Source organism: Bacillus rossius, chromosome 12 (genome assembly GCF_032445375.1).
Source record: "Bacillus rossius redtenbacheri isolate Brsri chromosome 12, Brsri_v3, whole genome shotgun sequence".
Classification (NCBI taxonomy): Eukaryota; Metazoa; Arthropoda; class Insecta; order Phasmatodea; family Bacillidae; genus Bacillus; species Bacillus rossius.
The window spans coordinates 29,329,555-29,347,918 of NC_086339.1; the positions used below are offsets into that span (position 1 = coordinate 29,329,555).

Below are 18,364 nucleotides of genomic sequence, written 5' to 3' on the forward strand. Positions count from 1 at the left end.
GTCTTGAAAGTAAAATAATTTTATAAATAAAGCTTAGTTCGGACTTATAAAATGACAACCATAATTATACCGTGTGTTTTCAGGTTAAATAACATTCGAAACAGAGTGTAGGTAAGAAATAACCATGCAATTATAAATCAGCCCCCCCCCCCCCCTCCCGTCGCCGATCCTGGGTCCAGGCAGGAGCGTAGCCAGGGGAGGGGGGGGGGTTAGGGGTTCAACCCCCCCCCCCCCCTTAGCACCAAATCTATAATTAATTTCTTATTCATCACTCAAACAAATTTCATTTTAAATTAATAAAATTTTTACCATTACAATATTTAAATTTAAGTACTGAAAACTGCTAAAATAGCACTATTTTACACCTTAAACTCCTAATTTTCCCGGGGGAGGACCCCCGGACCCACCGCTTTCATAAAGGGGGGGGGGGGGGGGGCTGGCATGCTTCTTAACACCCCCCCATACACAAATCCTGGCTACGCCACTGGGTCCAGGGCTAGTAATCGAATGTGGGGGCCCATGCCTGGAGCAGACGACGCGTCGACTCTGGGAGTTCCACCGTCTCGCGGCCGGCAGGCGCCCGTCGCGTGTCACGTGGTCGACTCGTGCGCTCGCGGGCGACCTTGGGGCGTTCCTGCCTTCCCCGGCGCTCCGCACTGCGCGCACGCTCCCGCCCCGACGCACTTCGAGGCCGAGGTACTGGCCGATGACGAGCCCCCCGGAGACTGGCTGGGCATCAAGCAGTAGCGGATCCAGAGGGGGGGGGGGGGGGGCTAAAGGGGCTCAAGCCCCCTCCAAAAGCATCTGGGTCCACTATTGTTTTAGTGTTTGCCTTGATAAAGCCTAGCCTCAGCTGGGTCAAGCCCCTCCCAAACCAAAATCCTGGATCCGCCAATGGCACCAAGGGTGGCCACGCACGCAGTGATTACTTCACAAACACCGCAGTGAAGTGTTGCGTTTGCACCGTGGAGTACGAGCAATTATTCCCACCGTCAAAAACAGTCTCTTCCATTAAATGTGGTCGTTTGAAACTTACTATCTCCGCATTTTTAACTGCGTCACAGATGTCATCACCTGACAATCCCCCAACTCCGTGCCAAGTACATATGGATTGTTGACTAGCTGCGCAGTAGAATATTTTGTGGGTTCAACAATGAACGGCTTGCTTGCAAAAAATAAATGTAAAAAAAAAAATTGTCGTCGCGGTTGGCGCGTTTATGAAGTTATATAGCCCTACTTAATCTTGAGTCACTGTGCAGTATCTAAGTTTTAATTCAGCAGGTGTTTGATATTTATTTTCTAGGGCATTAAAATATTTTCCGAGTCACTACTTAAAATTCAATAATCCTGACCGTTCAGTTGGCGAATCGCTAGCCAATGAAGGGCTGGTGAGCATAAGACTAGACTCGGTCTATAGTATATCGTCCCATGTGCACTGGGACGCGTGCCAGTAGCCTGACGTCACTCGCGCATAGCTTCAGAGGTCAGGGCGGCTTGACCTCGCAACCCCCTGCCCCCCACTCCCACCTCATCGGTGCTGTCATCTATCCCCTAGTGCAACGGTTCCCACCAGTGGGTCGCGACACGATCCTAAAACTATCAGAAACCATCGAATAAACCATCAGAAAAGATAAGAAACATCTAAAAAAAATCGAATTGTGTGCAAACACATATATATTGTTAAATAAATAACTGTTTTGCTGCAAAGTGCTTATATTTTGTCAACCATTTTCAAATCAGAGCACAAATTGTTTATCAATAATCAATCGGTATCTTAAAAAAAGCAGATATATGTATATATTTGCAATATTTGATGGTATTATATATATATATATGTACATAAGAAAGGGATAGGATTAAATAAGGTTTTTTACTCTACTATGGGCCGATAGACCGGGGAGGTATTCCTATAAGGAATGGTGGGTCGCCAGCTGAAAAAGTTTGGGAACCACTGCCCTAGTGGCCTGGGAATTCCGCGGGCTTTCAGAGGCCGCCGCTCGGAGTGACGTGCATTCACGCCAGTGTTCTGGATGCTTCGGGCCTCGGGTCTGCCCGGGATGACGCTACACGTCACAACCACTCCAACCCATTCCGGATAAGACGGCCAACTGGTATGAAAGCGGCGACGCCGACCCCCGTACGGAATCCTGAAAGTGGAGTGGAAGTGAAGTGCGAGTTCGGTCAACGACTGTTTGGACGCGGCGACCCGCGAAAGAAATGGGACCAGTGGCGTCTTTTTTAGTCGCGGCGATAAAAAAAAGAGTCGTTCGTGTGCATGGAACAATTACAAAGCATTGGTTCCATCACTGAATATATATAATATAATGTATATTATAATAATAAATAATATAATGTATATTATATATCCAATGGTTCCATTAAGAGCGACAGAAAGCCACCCGTGCGTAAGGGCCCTTACAGTGAAAACCGAAACCATGTTTGGCGCGACGTGTCACGCTATCTCTTACTAATGCTTACTAATGGATATTTATACTCGTGGGAGAAACACTTAATGCAGTTTTGTAAAAAAAGCATGTTATATATAATATAAATTACTAGGAGATGCAAAATTTATGGTATGTCCCACAACAAAATATGTGGCTAACAAAATAAAGTGAATTAATTTTTACCGGTTTGCTTGACTGATAATAACTTAGGCATTAATTCTCACAGTCAATATAATAGCTATGGTAGTAAAATATTATAAAAAGCACTATCTAGTGGATGGTCCCAAATCTACTTTTTTTTTTTTTTAAGTATTAGTCTCAGTAATTCATGATTCTGAGTACTGTCCCCGACTGGCTCAAGGTCACTTACACTCAAGGCTGTGCCATATAGTCACGAACTGCTTGGAGTCTTTGTCAGGTAAGAATTTAACACTTCAACCCTCCATAGATTTGCCACAATACTCGAAAGGTACCCGAACGCCTTAGTGGAAATCCTGGAAAAATGTGGAAATAATTATTAAATTTTTTTTCCCAAAAAATACTTACATGAAGAAATTTCACATCAGCCCACATATTTTTAAATTATGAATATAGTTACCTTATATGTTTTTATGTGGGGAAAAAAATGCTAAGAACACTATGTAGCTTCAAACCATGCATATTTACACGGAGTTAAAAAGAAGGCTGAATACATAAAAGAAACAGGATTTCGAGTAATGCGTGGATACAAAAGCCCTTTGCCTCGCGAGGAAGGGGTAACGGGATGAGAGGGGAAGAAAATTTGGGAAAACAATTTTTTCTTAGAAATTCTGGTGATATTTGGACAGCTGAAAGCTCATAATAGTACTTAAGCTCGTTCGATATGTGTTACTTCCGACATACGTATCGCTAATGCCTTTTTTAAGGGTGGTCTTAATCGGGAGGAGGAATGTAGGAAGATGAACGAGTTCGTCTTCACAGCTCTTCCATAAAAAAACCTTTGCTTTGATTTCCTGAGTGTCAATAAAAAAAAATCGTAGCCTTGGCTGTAGGGTTGTTGTTCGTTACGAAACTACTAGCAGTAGTTCCGGGCTGTGAACGACATCTGTCCGGGAAGCAAACAGCGATGTTTGGCCTGCAGTCAAGCGGAGATACGTCACGCGGGGTGATAGGTCACGTGCGCCTCAGGACGTCTGGTCGAGGAGGGGAGACCTAAGATGCACATAAAGATCTGCCATTCCCGATTACACCCGAACAATTCACCTTCGGCCAACTTCGGGATTTGTTTTATTTTTTGCGCAGGAAAAAATGAATTCAAATATTAAAAGTGGTCGGTTATAGGTTAGCTACATTAAAACACTTTAAAACACCACAGACGGTTAGTTAGGTCAGTATAGCTACATTGAAATAAACAGAGAAATATAAATATGTATATAAATAAACCGGAGGTTGGCCGAAGTTGAATTGTTCGGGTGTAATCGGGAATGGCGGAACTTTATGTACATCTTGAGGCTTCCCGGTCGAGGACCGGTTGGCAGATATAAAAAAAAGAGACGAGAGCGTGATGGTGAGAGAGTGTGGAGACGGGGGTGGGGGAAGGACAAGCAGGGAAGAAGTGGCTCAGGCCCGTACGTCGGGACGTCGGAGCGGCATTCGGCCGTCAGGTTCCCGCGAGGCGCGCACAGAGGGCGCTGTTGCGCAACGGACGACCTCGGACTGTGACGTCTCGCGGGCAGTCAGTCGACCCGGGGGAGGTCCCGCCCGCACGAGCCACAGGTAAAAACAACAACAACTTCCTCGACCGCAGAGCCGCGCGGCTCGCCACTCTTCGAGACCTCGCGTCGCTCACTCTGGCGGCAGCACAGAGTGGGCAGGTTCGGTCAGTGGCGTAGCCAGGATTTATGTATGAGGGGTGTTAAGAAGCAGGGCTCCACCGTATTCCGGGAGGGGGGGGGGGGGGGGTCCGGGGGTCCTCCCCCGGGAAAATTTGGATTTTAAGGTGTAAAATAGTGTTATTTTAGCAGTTTTCGGTACTTAAATTTAAATATTGTAATGGTAAAATTTTTATTAATTTTAATATAAAATTTGTTTGAGTGATGAATAAGAAATGAATTAAAGATTTGGTGCTAAGGGGGGGGGGGGAGATTGGAACCCCTAACCCCCCCACCCCCCCTGGCTTCGCCCCTGTGTTCGGTGAAACCAGCGAGATGACGTTCGCGACTTGTATAATGTTTCTACCGTGACCCCCAAGGAGATGTTGATGCACCGCTGAAGGAATTGAAGGTAGCGGAAAAACCCCACCAGCAGTGTTAAAGCTGTGAACTGGCGCTCAGCATGAGATTTGAGAGGTAACCATGGCATTTAAATGCTTTCAAAAATATGTACCGGAATTTTCAAGTCTAAAAATTTACTCTGAAATAACGCGTTTTTATGCCATTTTCACTCTCTTGAAAATATAGTTAAAAAACTAAATACGGAAAACAAGAGTCCTCAGCGTATTCGTAAATGCTTTTCGAAAAACAGAGACCACCCGGATATCTTGAGAATATTTTCAAATCGCATCTTTTTTCATCTGAAAGCTCTGCGCATCGCACGTGTGCCCCGGTAGGCGGGAGAAACCTTAAATTCATTGAATCTGAGTCAGATGCCCAAATAATCCGCTCTTGTGATTCTTCGTTTATTTTTATTTTTTCCTGTTATTGAAGTAAAATGTCGGTTATGTTATCTCAGTTACGTAAATAATAGGGGAAAACGTTAAAGTTTTATCTCTTTATTTTTATCTTCACGGCGGGGTATGTTTTTGTAGGCTACGTGTGAGTGATGGTAACTAAAATTAAAGGTATATTACATGTGGTAATTGACGTTTAAAAATCTTCAAGATGTTTTTTTTTTAATTTCTTCCTCAAAGTTATAAAAGCAACAGTTAAACTTCAGCAACCACATTATAGAGTTTATAAACTACACGATGCGCAATAACGCACCGTAAGTTCAACTTCAAACTTTCTTGCGTTTTGGCTTGCGTTTTCGACTGCAGTATTTTAAAGAAGTATTCCGAAAAATTTTCGAGACGCAGATGTTATTTGCATAGAAGAGGACGATTTTATTTTTGTCGGATACATACATCATGTTTGCACTTGTTAAACTTTTACACTGTGAAAGAAAATAACACTTTGAAATAAAACTATTGACAACTTTTTGTTTTGTTTTAATGACAAATATGAATTATCAAAAGAAGGCAGGGGTATAAAATTGTTTGCTACTGTTTAAAATTCGAAGTTAATATGATTGGTGTCGTTTTGCGACTTGTGTGTTTTATAAAGAGACTGACTTTCTTGATTTTTGTGCATGTTGCGTAGTTACGTTCCTTGCGTAGTTTATAAACCCGGCCTCAGGTTACAAACATGTTTCTTATGAAGCATGGTTATACCTATAAAGATTTTTATTTCTCCAAGACTACACGTACTTCATTTTTAATAACTTGTTGTTTATCGCATGGGGAGGTAATGGCTAAATAAAATACAGTATGTGTGAAAATTAACGAGAATATTTGGAATTTTTTATAATAATTAATAAGTAATATTATTAATTTTTATTTGATAGATTTATTCTGATTATAATTATATTAATTTTTAGGAATATATAAATGTAAATTTTTGATTTTAAGGTTTATATAATTATAGCCAGTATTAAGTTAAATATGTCTATAGTATTATATACGTACTTCCAATTTAATAAACATACTATGCCCATATATACCACTATCCATATATTATATTTATACACCACTCGTACAAACTACGCAGAAGAAAATGTTTGTGTCAAACATTTAACGAATTATTTTCCAATAGAAGTGTAAAAAAACGTGTGTCATGGCGCGACCACAGCTCTTGCGTTGTTGATGTTATGAAATCTTGAGACACGTTGTTTGTCAGGGTTTCAGTGAAGGGAGTATTTTATCTGTATCAAATGACTACTTTATGTTTATTAACTTTGACAAAAACATTTCGTTTGAGTGCTACGTGCAAACAAACGCGCTACTTTACGTTTATTAACTTTGACAAAAACATTTCGTTTGAGTGCCACATGCAAACAAACGCACGCCATGGCCTTGTTTACTTCAGCTGACTTCGACGAGGACAAGAATCAGTTAACGTCCATCTTCAGCCTGGGTTATGTAGAAATACAGAATTCACCCCATAAAGCCAACAACTCATTTACTTAACGATTAAAAAGAAAAACTAAACACTAAATTTAAAAAAAAGTCGACATATTGTCGAGAACCAATCCGAGCCTAGCCAACACCGATGGCCTAGCAAATACGGCGTTGGGTGGAAAAAATGTTATGGTTTGAATTCGAAGTAAATTATTTTCTAAATATATCAGGAATGTTATTGGCCGAGATTTGATAATTACACTTGTGATGCTAGAACACTGATGGTATTAAGGCTAATTTACGATTGAGTGCTCAAGAATTAAGAGTAATAATAAGTTCTGTTCTTAAAACATTACCGTGTGTGTACTAGTGAAACTGTTTACAATCATAGACCATCACACTCGTATACACAATAATATTATGAGCAAATGACTGATTCTTATTCGTTAATTATTACATACTCAATCGTAAATAAGCTTTAAGTGATGCCTGATATTTAATAACTATGAGCAATTTATTAAAACAAGAACTGCGTCTAATTATAACTTTGCATTTAGTTATTTTAATAACACCGCATCTATGTTGCAGTACTACTAGCAAAAAATAATAATAAAACGCTCGTTTCTTTGTTTATATCACCTGAATTTTAACAGCTATGTTGGTAAATTGTAACACTATTTTGGAGTCACGAGCAGAAGATGAAAATATATTAAATTATTTTTAGGGCTATTTCACAGCTAAATAATTTACTCACTGACGCACACGATTCACTCACTTATCTTACTTCCAGATGGCCAAGGTTAGAGTATAACCAATTATTATAATGATAAAAAATATGATAATTCGATGTGTTCACAAACACAGTATATGGCCGTGCTTTCTGTGTCTTGGAATGATGAGTCCAGCTCCATCCTTTACTTGAACTCGCTTGGCCCTTCCTTGCTGTGACAAAATAACCAATATCCATTAAACCATGTAACAAAATTTAATTTACCATTTATCACTAAAACTTCATATTTGGCATTTTATATAAAATTACCACCACAAAGTGTAACATTTAAAATTTAAAATCCAAAGCATAACTCGGCAATATTTTACAGAAGCCGACTAGTTGTCCGTTATCATTGTCCAACCGACCACACAAATATTACACTTTACTTTATTTGAAACGCTTAAAGTCTTTTTGAGCAATTTGAGAAAACTATATTAACTCTTGTTCAAATAGGTACCCAGCGAATATTTCAATAGCTCTCCGCCGAGAGTTGCGGGCGAATATTGTAGACTTTATTCGCCTCGCTACTTGCTGAAGGCTGCCGGGGTTGGCAGCCCTTCCACGAGAGGCTAAAAATGACCGCCTTTGATACCCAAGGCCGGTATTCCGAGACTAAAAAATAAGGGTTTAGGTGTTTAATATGCTACACCTGTACCCTAGCCGTGTTACTACTGCACGATAGGACACTCATTTTTAGGGAACGGATTTTGGCGTCCTATCCTTTGCCGATATGTTGCCAAAATTCCGCGCATTTGCAGAGCTCACTTTTTCGTTGATTTCGTCCAGATGGTGGACCTGCGTCTGGCGCCATTAACTCGCACATTGTCATTTTTGTGATCACGTGGACGTACCAAGCGTGTTTTCGTTGTTTGTGCTTTGGATGGTGCTTCTTTCGATAACAATATGGCGCAATCCAAGATGGCGACTGAAGTCGAAGGTCAAGGTCAAAGGTAAATTTGAAAACTAAATGTCAAAGTCAAAGGTCATCTAAGATGGCTGCTGTGACATCGGCGGTCGGTCATTGACTCCATCGCAATCCACACTCCTACTGCCACCGCACCGCCATTCCTATACTACTTTTCTTGTCTAGTTGTGTTGTCACCAACCTGACACACGTACCACGAATTTTGAAACATTCTGTACAACATAGGATTACCGGACAGTTTGGGTTGGATGTACTGGAGCTTTAAGTTTATGGCACTGATATGTGATCCCTGACGCCCTTAAACAAAATTACTAAGTAGTCTTTCCCCTATACATTTTCCTCAATGCAGTTTTCGTAACGTCGTAATTACTTTTTTTTTTTTTTAGGTATCTACCCGCGCGCGTTAGAAAAAAGTGAAAATTCACAGATAAGAGGGATTGGATATTTAGGGTACTCTAATATTTGAAACACGCGTAATCATGCGTTGAAAACAAACCTTCATTTACGAGTGTCAGTCCATGATTTCAATGGAATATAAAAATAAATTTATGATAGTTAAAATACGATAAATAACCCTATTGGAAATAACTGTAGAAATTCTCACAATTTTAATGCTAACACCGGATCTAATATCCGAGTTGAGAGCTCAAAGTTTCGGATTACGAGTTGCAAAAACATGCAAAAGTATGCAAACGTATGCGAAAGTGCATTGCTGGCATCGTGGAAACAGTTTTAATTGACTTTATTTTACGAAAGTGACTGTGATTAACGCCGGGGATTATAATTCATATTTACTAACCATCATCAGACGTGGTCAAGTACCATTTCCGAAAATTTTTGAGCGTGACAATATGGCTATGGCGAAGGCGAGGTAGAAAAAAAGTTAAATTATCAACGTTTTAGCATGCCGTCTCCTGGCAATTCCTTAACTCCACACTTACACCCGCTGTCGTTTCCAAGGACGGCGAACTCGGTAGTTATCTGCAATACGACAACAAAGGCGAGGCGAAAAGGCGTGGAAACCAGCGTGGCGCGTCTGACACACTGGTTTCCTACTATCACTGCGCGGGGTGATTAGGATGCGTGACGTCAGACCGACCATTAGCTGCTCCCAAGGCAAACCAGCTGCTCGGTTCGAAAAGTCAGACAATTTTATTGTTTTGTTTTACTTTGATCCTTATCTTTCGTCTCACTGACAAGGAGGTTTTTGACGGAAATCAAGGGACGGAAGTCAAGGAACGGAACTGTGTAACTACGGTGCTGCCATCTGTGGCGGATGGCGTGAACCAAAGTTTACAAAGCCAAAGGGAAATTTTTAATAATTAAATTTTTAATGAGTTTAAACAAGTTGGGCAGTATTTTAATAAAATTCATTGTAGAAAATCAGATCCAAAACAGGTGTTTAGTATTTATTCAAGGTTTTTTTTTTTTGCTTTTATCGGAACCGTTTCATAATATAGTTTTAAATTGGTGTATGCTAAACAAATGATTCGATAGTTGACGTAGCTGCTCCGGCAGCGAATTCTAGCGGTGGAAATTCGAATAGATTATGTTCAGGTTATGAGCTGAATAAGGGTACATTTGCGTCGACGGTAAATGTTCGACGCGGGGCCGCGCGGCAGGAGGGTGGGGAGGGAGGGGAGGGAGGGGTGAGTGCCCCTGGTCGCACTCGCAGCTGGAGTTGGCGGCTCCAGGGCCGGCGAACAGGGCGACAGCTACAGTTCGCGCCCCGCGCCCGCCCATTTCATTTTACATTTCTTTATTAAAAATATGGACGTTGTTTGGAAAAAAAAGTTTTTTTATAGCTTGCAGTTTAAATTGCTGGTCAATTCATGATTTCTTGATTCATGATTTCTTAGATGTTACTACCTCACATAAAAACGCGATTTTATCGGAACTTGATCGTAAGGATTTTTTAAAACCAATCAGAGAAACGTTTTTGTGAGGAATGAAAACAAAACTTTCTCGAGATAAATGAGCAAAAGCATTGTTGAAATTTAAGTTCCGGGTTGGCTTGGAAACCGTGTTTTAAAAGGTTTTATTTTTCAAACTTTCCCAGGGGTGGGCCTGGGGGGGTATTACACACACACACACACACACACACACACCTCTCAAGGCCCCCTGCATGGCCCCCCGTGACAGTAGAAGGGGCGGGGTCCCTTGAGGTCTGAGGCCGCCACTGGTTAGCTGCGGACAGGGCAGCTTCGCTCCTGAGCGCCTGGTCGTTCCGCGCCGAGGCTACAGCCCTGTCGTCTCGCGCCAGACAGGACAGGACAGGACAGGACAGGACAGGACAGGACAGGAGAGGACAGGACAGGACAGGACAGGACAGGACAGGACAGACACGGAGAAGGGGCGGACGTCATGGTAACAGGAGCGCCGCGAGACAGCTCGACGCCAGCAACTGGCACAAAAAAAAAATAATGCGGGCCGCAAGGCCCAAGCGCCCAACCCCTGCATTGTTGAATCTTTCTGTCCCGCCCAACTCTTCTTACCTGGACCTTTTTTCCCCCTTCTTGTCCAGTAGTTTTCCTGCTTATTACCGCATGATTAACTGATCCCCGCATGACCCGGCCCAGGGTTTTCCCTGTGTCTATGCAGGTTTTCCCTGGGTCACTTTAGTTAGCCTTTAGGCTAGGCGACCAAAGCGGCGCCAATTGCAGCCATGGCTGGCCAGTAACCCCAATAAGCACACGATGCACCCGCCCTTGATCTGCATGGTTAGAACCCCGCATGGTAGAGTATATAGGCTTCGGCTTGAGACACACTTAGGTCCTCCCCTAACCTGGAACCACCCCCTCCCCCCCACACACACTTAGTATAACTTAGGCTAGGAAAAAAAAATTGGTCCGCCCTGATCACCACACTAACCCTGGTGACTTCCCAGGGCATTAAAAGTTAGCACGCATGTAAAAAAACAGGCGTGCATTCGCGTGAACGTGCTTTTCAGGTAGGCGAGCCTGTGTCTCGACATGGACCCTATCAAGATGGACGTGTCCACGCAAGAAGCCATGAAGTGGCCCCAGTACTTGGCGGGTCTTCTGGGTGAGTTGAAAAAAAAAATCATATTACTACAAATAAAAATATTTATTTTTTGATGTGTAAACACCTTGGCTCTCGGTATACGGCATTTGGGTGGAGTAATTTCGTGAGTATGGAACGGAAGTCGATGAATGGTAATATGTCACAAAGATGGCAGACCCAGTGTAGCAATATACCCGCATATAGTCACTTTCGTAAACATTAGTGGAATACCAAAAGTATTGGTGTGCCAAATGAAATTTTATGATAGTGAAACCACCCTGGAATATATCTGTAAACTAATAAAGTAATATTAAAAAGTAATCACAAGTTTTTAAATACCTAAGAAAGCTGGCATCACAATGATTATATAAACATAGTCTTGTTCTAAATTCCCAAGAGGTTTAGTAGTACAGCGGTAGAGCGCGCTTGGTAACCTGGAGAGGCGTGGTTCGAATATCGTCATTGATTCTTTTTTTTTTTTTTTTCAAAATAAACTAAAAAAAAGAAAGTTTTTTAAGCATTCTGTCATTATAGTTCATATATTAACTCACATTGTGGCATAAAATATAAATTATATGGTTAAACTGGAATGGCTTCTACCAAAATATTTGCGAACTAAAGTGAGAAAACGTAAGTATTATCTGTTTGCAAAGATTTTGACATGCCAAACTGTCATAGTGCCAAGAAAGTAAAATTTTCTAGTTGACAAAAACATTTGTTATTTGAGTATTTGTATAAATGAAAAGACGTGGTGAGATGGCTGCCTTAATGTCTTAACACACACTTCTTTTTTTTAATGGTATTGTAAGTAAATGTCCCTATTCTGCACACTGTATGGCCTGGTATAAATATTTTCTTCGGTAAGACTACTTAACAGCAGTTATTTTCTTTACATGCATCCCCCATCTCCAAGAGAAGACCGCAAAATCATAAAACATTCGCATAGATGACAGATTCTTGGAACTCTGCGAGGCAGTTAAGGCGAAGGCCGCCGTGCAAGGTACAATTGCACGCAACCACACTGGATGTGGTTCACACACGAGGCGCACTGCTAACGCCGAATGTGGCCGGGATTGGAAGGAGGTCATCTGGGCCACACTGTCTGTGTCAGTGTGTCACCAACGCGTGGCCCGCAGGCCATTTTTTTTTTTGGCCCGCCGAGGCTTGGACAGTGGACCACACACACCAACAAGAAATAACTACTCGACTGTTAAATAAATTTTTAATGAAACAAAAGAGAACCATCATGCAAAAATTCAATTTGGAAATTTTACTTTTCAAATAATGAGTTGTTTGGGCTTATGATTTATAAGATACTTAAATGTCATAAAGTCAGGGAGAGAAAAAAAGTTTGATGTTGATACTAAAATACAGTACAAGATATAATCTACCTGCTAGATCTAAATTTTTTTAACTGAGCCTCACTACCTGCATGTTGGTCACCCCTGACTTAGAAAATACTCTATATACTTTTGGGGCATCAGAATTTAGTTCATATTCTGGACGGTGCTTAGGACATTTCTGGCATCAGTTAAAACAGGAATTTCTGTTTGTAACTCATTAATAATATCTACGGCAATGATTTGCATATAATATGATTATAGTATTTCACCTTATACCATCAGTCATATGGCATCAACGTGGCACAAATCCAAAAGAGGGAAAATTAATTTAAAAAAAATTAAATAAATGAATAAGCTCCCGAGAAACTGGAAAATATTGGGCTGACAAAAGGTCGTTGAAGATAAGTGGGGATTTACTTTTGCTGCTCAGGGATCAGAGCAAAAGAGACATTATGTAAGAAACTATTTAAACATTAACATATACACTGTAGAAGAAACTTGAATCAAATAATAATAAATAACTGATTAATAAGCATGCATTGTGCTAGCAACTGCGTGAAATTCACAAACCAGCTTTACATCTGAACTTGCTGATGGAGAGTTTGCCTCTCAAATTTTAATGCTCTGCTGGTCTGGAAATTTTTTTTCGGGGAAAAGTACACGACCCTAGTCATCAGAGATGATGGCAATTGACGCGATGAGAAATGGGGCATCACGGGATGACGGGAGACGGGAGAACCCCCGAGAAGACCTACAGGCCCACCTTCCCCTGTCCTCCCCTGTTTCGACGCCCATTGTGACGAAGTGACGTTCACGGTGCCGACTGGCCACTGGGAAGCCTAAGATGTCCATCAAGTTCTGTCCCTGCCCGAACACGCCCGAATATTCACCTTCGGCCAACCTCGAGTTTATTTCATATTTATCTGTTTATTTTAATGTAGCTAACCTAACCGACCACTTTTAATATTTGAATTAATTTTTCCTGCGCAAAAGATAAAACAAATCCCGAGGTTGGCCGAAGGTGAATATTCGGGCGTGTTCGGGCAGGGACAGAACTTGATGGACATCTTGGCCTTCTCAACTGGCCACTTCTCCCAGTCGGGCGAGACTGGCACGCGCGCGGTGTTGCAGCGAGCCTGCCGATGCTGTGCACCGGCAGCGTCACCAGCTGGACCTCCCCCGCCCTCGCCCACCTGCAGAGGCCCGGCAACGGCACGGAGGGGCTGAGCGCCCACGAGGCCTCCTGGGTGGGCTCCATGATGCCCCTGGGCGCCATAGTGGGCGCGGTGCCCGCCGGCTTTCTCGCAGACCTGCTGGGCAGGCGGCTGCTGCTGCTGCTGCTGGCCGTCCCCTTCCTGCTGGGCTGGGTGCTCGTCATCGTGGCCGGCTACAGCGTGAGACACGTTCCGACACCACCGCCATCCGCCTTGCTCACTATCGCTTTCCATCTCCCTACACTATCTTTCTCTCTCTTTTTGTATCTCTGTTTCTATCTTTATCTCAGTCTATCTCCCTATCTATAGCTCTCTACATCTTTATATATATCCAGGGGCGCAACAACTAAATTTCCAAAGGTGGAGGGGGGGCAATATACCTTTTTTTATAAAGAATCATCGATCTCCCCCCCCCCCCTACTGAAAGGGGTGGTCCGGGGGGTCCTCTCCCGGGAAAATTTGTATTTCAAGGTGGAAAATGATGCTATTTAAGCAGTTTTATTATATAAAAAATTGATTATACAGCACTTTCTTTTCCCCTTTTTGCCCCCACTTCAAGGTTTCAGAAGGGGGGGGGGGGCAAAATACCCTTGCCCCCCCCTGTTGTTGCGCCCCTGTATATATACCTCTCCATATTTCTCTCTATCTTTATATTATATTCCTGGACACTTGGTCACTTCAATCTTTGAGCAATTTTCCTGTTTTAAAACATCTTTTGTGGCCAAGGCAAATTACTTAGTACAAATTCAGATGGTATACGGGTGTGTGTATATATATATATATATATATATATAAATAAAGAAACTAGCTTATAAAAAATAGAAGAACCATTGAGGTCACGACAGAAAAACTACTCAGCTTTAACGAGAAGTCATTTGAAAACTTAAGCCACATATTTGACACGTACCTCTTGATTGTCGATCGTCAAATATCTCTTTACTGCACAAAATATTTATACCGACTTAAATCCAGAATACTCTGTTTATTAAAACGAATATAACACAACTAATCCTCAAAACCCAATTATTTATCATATAGTTCAATGTTACAATGCATACATATAAATTTTCCGGCTTACTTGATACTACACTGCAATATCAGAAACCGTTAAGTGTTTTCAGACTTAGCCTACTAGCTTATAAAACATTCGGCCAATGTTTTTCATTAAAACTTCTTTGTTTTTTAAGTGTGGTTGAGTTTGTCAATAAATAGAGAGGAGTCAAATAATGTCTCGCCAATTGTAAAAAATATATATGTGGAGGATTATTAAATCAACACAGTATTCGAGCAAAAACACCACCTGTTTATGATGCTGCTAGGTAGTTAAAACAAGAATATCGTCTTGAGAAATGGTAGTTCGGGAAGTAGATCGTATACACGTGAGACAAAAAACATTTAAAAAGTCCCAGGGAAAATGTCTGTCGTCTTCAGCTGGAATAAAAGACTGTGTTGCAGGGTCTGCATGATAGGTCATACTGTGTGTCTCAGCTGACATGTAAAACTGATGAAGTTCAACTAACCATGTGCAGGCAAAGACACGGTGGCTCCAAGGCTGGGAAAGTCGGGCAACCGGCATGTCCCCGCGACTATCAGGGTCCCGTGCATGTCCTTTTATTGCCATTACACATGTAATGTAAATTTTGTTATCTAGTTATACACATCTTTTCATTAATATGTAATTCATTCGAATTTTAATATTAACATAATTATTTTTGTAAGATAAATGAGCAAATCCACTGTCGAAATTTATTTTCCTCTGGTCTCCCAGTAATGTCCCTCTCCAAAATAATGGGGACTCGGAAAAGTGAACATCCCAAGGTTCCGCAAAGTCTATGGCTACCACCAACCAAGACATACAACCATCCCTGAACTGAACTACAAAGGATTAACTGATAGTGATACATTAATTTGGAGGATATGTATATGTGAACTGTGAATATACGGCTGAACTTTCTTATTACTTGATACACACGATTACATTATTGCATTAACCTTCGAATACTACTAGTCATATCATTCTACTATTGATTACTAGTATATCTTTGATGTACTCTTTTTTTAATGACCAGGTTTGAAGCAATGTTTAAAGGAATTCCTCGTCGGAGTTCTTTGAACTTTATTTGAGCCATTAATTCATATGAAATTATAATGTGGCAGGAATTTATAATGTACCTATATTTAAAAAATGTTGAACAAGCATAAATTGAGAGCCCATACATTCATAATCCATACAACATGGAATCAGATCATATCTGGACATATGTATGTATTTGAACAAACGTTTTTGCTTCGACAACTTGAAGGTTTTCACTTCAAGCAAAATATACAGTACGAATGATAGTGTAGATCCCATGTTAGATTATTCTAAAATTTTATTGCAATGGTACATGATTTGAACTTAATGTAGATATATTGTCCAAAAACACTTTAAGTACAAACAAATCAATTCATTAAAACCATTTATAAAATTACATTAATGCTGTATAAAATATAAATGTTTAGGGAGCTAGTATCATTAAACTAATGGAAAAAAAATTTCCGTCATAAACGGAACTTCGCTTATTTTAAGAATGGATAGCATGTGCATTCTGAATGTAAAAGCGTCAGCTGAAAACAATTTCTCTGCCAACAGGTTCCTCTACTGTACACGGCCCGTTTCATTTCGGGATTCGCAGTTGGCGCCACGACCGTCGCCATCCCGCTCTACAACGAGGAGATCTCCGAAGTGAAGATCCGGGGGATGCTGGGCTGCTACCTGGACTTCATGATCACGGCGGGATTCCTCTGGTGCTACGTCATCAACGCCTTCGTGGACTACTTCTGGCTGACCGTCCTGTGCGCCGTGCAGCCGGCCGTGTTCTTCCTGAGCTTCGCGTGGATGCCCGAGTCGCCGGTCCACCTGCTGGCCAAGGGGCGGGACGACCAGGCCGAGGAGGCGCTGCGGTTCTTCCGGGGGGCCAAGCACGTGGCCGGCTACGACACGCGGCCCGAGATGCAGTGCATGAGGGAGTTCCTCAAGGAGGGCAGGACGGACGAAGCAGGGGTCGAGTCCGGCAGCTCCAGGATGGGGTACATCTGGGAGTGCCTTTTCCGGCGCGGTCCCGTGTCCACCACCGCCAAGGCCATGCGGATCATCTTCGGCCTGGTGATCGTGGCCCAGACGACGGGCATCCAAGGCGTCATCTACAACACCGTCGACATCTTCGAGAGGGGCGAGGGCTCCCTGTCCCCGTACCTGTGCAACACGCTGATAGCCGTCATACAGTTCGTGCTGTCGCTGGTCACGCTGATGCTGGTGGACAGGGTCGGCAGAAAGCTGTTCCTCTACCTCTCGGGAGCCGGCATGTCCATTTCCATCGCGCTGCTGGCCCTGCACTTCTACTTGAAAAACATCGACGGCTTGTACGTGGAAAATTTCGGCTGGGTCCCGTGCATTTCGGTGACCCTTTTCATCTCGACGTACGCTTCAGGGTTCGGCCCGCTGCCCTGGCTCATCATGTCCGAGATCGTGCCCACCGAGTCCAAGGCATGGGTCGGCTCAATCTGCGTGTTCTTGAGTTGGTCACTGCAATTCATCGTTACAAAATTACACATTATAATGATAACTGAACTTGGAGATGATGTTACATACGGACTTTTCTGTGTGTTGTGTGTGTTGAGCACGGTGTATGTGGCGGTGTGGTTGCCCGAGACTAAGAACAAGACTCGTGCAGAGATTCAGACGAAACTGAAAGGAAATCAGGAAATGACAAAACTTTGATTAAATCGAAAATATGCGCTTGGACTTTATGTATGCAAATCCATGCTATAGAAAAAGTGAAAATAATAATAATGATACAGCACAATTCTTTTTCTCAGAGACTAAAGTGCAGCATAAATGACTATAACAAACTGCTGAATAAACAACCCATGCCTTTAAGGGAAGCAAAATGGTTCTGGGTCAGGGTGTGACGGTGATGGATCGACGAAGAAGAGGGTTGAGTTCAAAACCGTTACAAGTATTGTCTCGCCATCCTTAAATTTTTTAGGAAGTATGTCTTCAAATGTCGGTGACCATTTTGGACTCTCAAGACGGTAACAAGATGTCTCTAGGACTAAAACTTCTTCAAGAATTTAATATGGCCGCCGACAACAGAGAATGAAACACCACTTGCGATGGTTTAACACTCAACCATCTCCATCAATCCCACACAGCTGATGCCACTCTGATCCCCCCCCCCCCCCCCTTTTCCCAAACCCGCATCGGTACCAGACCCATCTCTCTTTCTCCAGACGTATGTAATAATCTTTTTGTAAAAAAAAACATTAAATAAATGTTATAAAATTAGTTTACTCAGTTATAGACAAGAATGATGAATAATAATAATAATGTGACCCCATCGTCGCACAGCAATTGCTATAGTATTTAAAAACTTAGGCGACTGTTTTTTTTTGGTTTATTGTTTTGGTTTGATTGCAAGCGAGGATATTATTTTTTCGTTATAAGTACATGGGGAAAATGGCGCGT

General features: G+C 42.1%; 2 protein-coding genes across 4 annotated transcripts in view; one reads left to right on the forward strand and one right to left on the reverse strand.

Annotated features, from left to right (window-relative positions):
- Positions 1-18,364, reverse strand: part of LOC134537782 (ADP-ribosylation factor-like protein 2-binding protein) — a 112,543-nt gene that overhangs the window by 27,596 nt on the left and 66,583 nt on the right. The window lies entirely within an intron of this gene.
- LOC134537780 (facilitated trehalose transporter Tret1-like) lies at positions 3,664-18,181 on the forward strand. 2 transcript variants are annotated; one of them, XM_063378576.1, is made up of 4 exons: positions 3,664-4,202; positions 11,227-11,321; positions 13,775-14,037; positions 16,490-18,181. In XM_063378576.1, exons 2-4 carry the CDS (start codon positions 11,249-11,251, stop codon positions 17,615-17,617), a joined length of 1,464 nt encoding a protein of 487 aa, XP_063234646.1. In that variant the 5' UTR covers positions 3,664-4,202; positions 11,227-11,248; the 3' UTR covers positions 17,618-18,181. The 2 variants fall into 2 exon arrangements, with proteins under 2 accessions (XP_063234646.1, XP_063234647.1); XM_063378577.1 differs by lacking the exon at positions 3,664-4,202 and adding an exon at positions 4,633-4,774.

Excerpts from the sequence above, each read along its gene's own strand:
- LOC134537780 (XM_063378576.1), top strand. The coding sequence starts at position 11,249 with ATGGACCCTATCAAGATGGACGTGTCCACGCAAGAAGCCATGAAGTGG. Across the intron at positions 11,322-13,774 it reads GTACTTGGCGGGTCTTCTGG|CGAGCCTGCCGATGCTGTGC; the intron begins GTGAGTTGAAAA and ends GCGGTGTTGCAG. Across the intron at positions 14,038-16,489 it reads TCATCGTGGCCGGCTACAGC|GTTCCTCTACTGTACACGGC; the intron begins GTGAGACACGTT and ends CTCTGCCAACAG.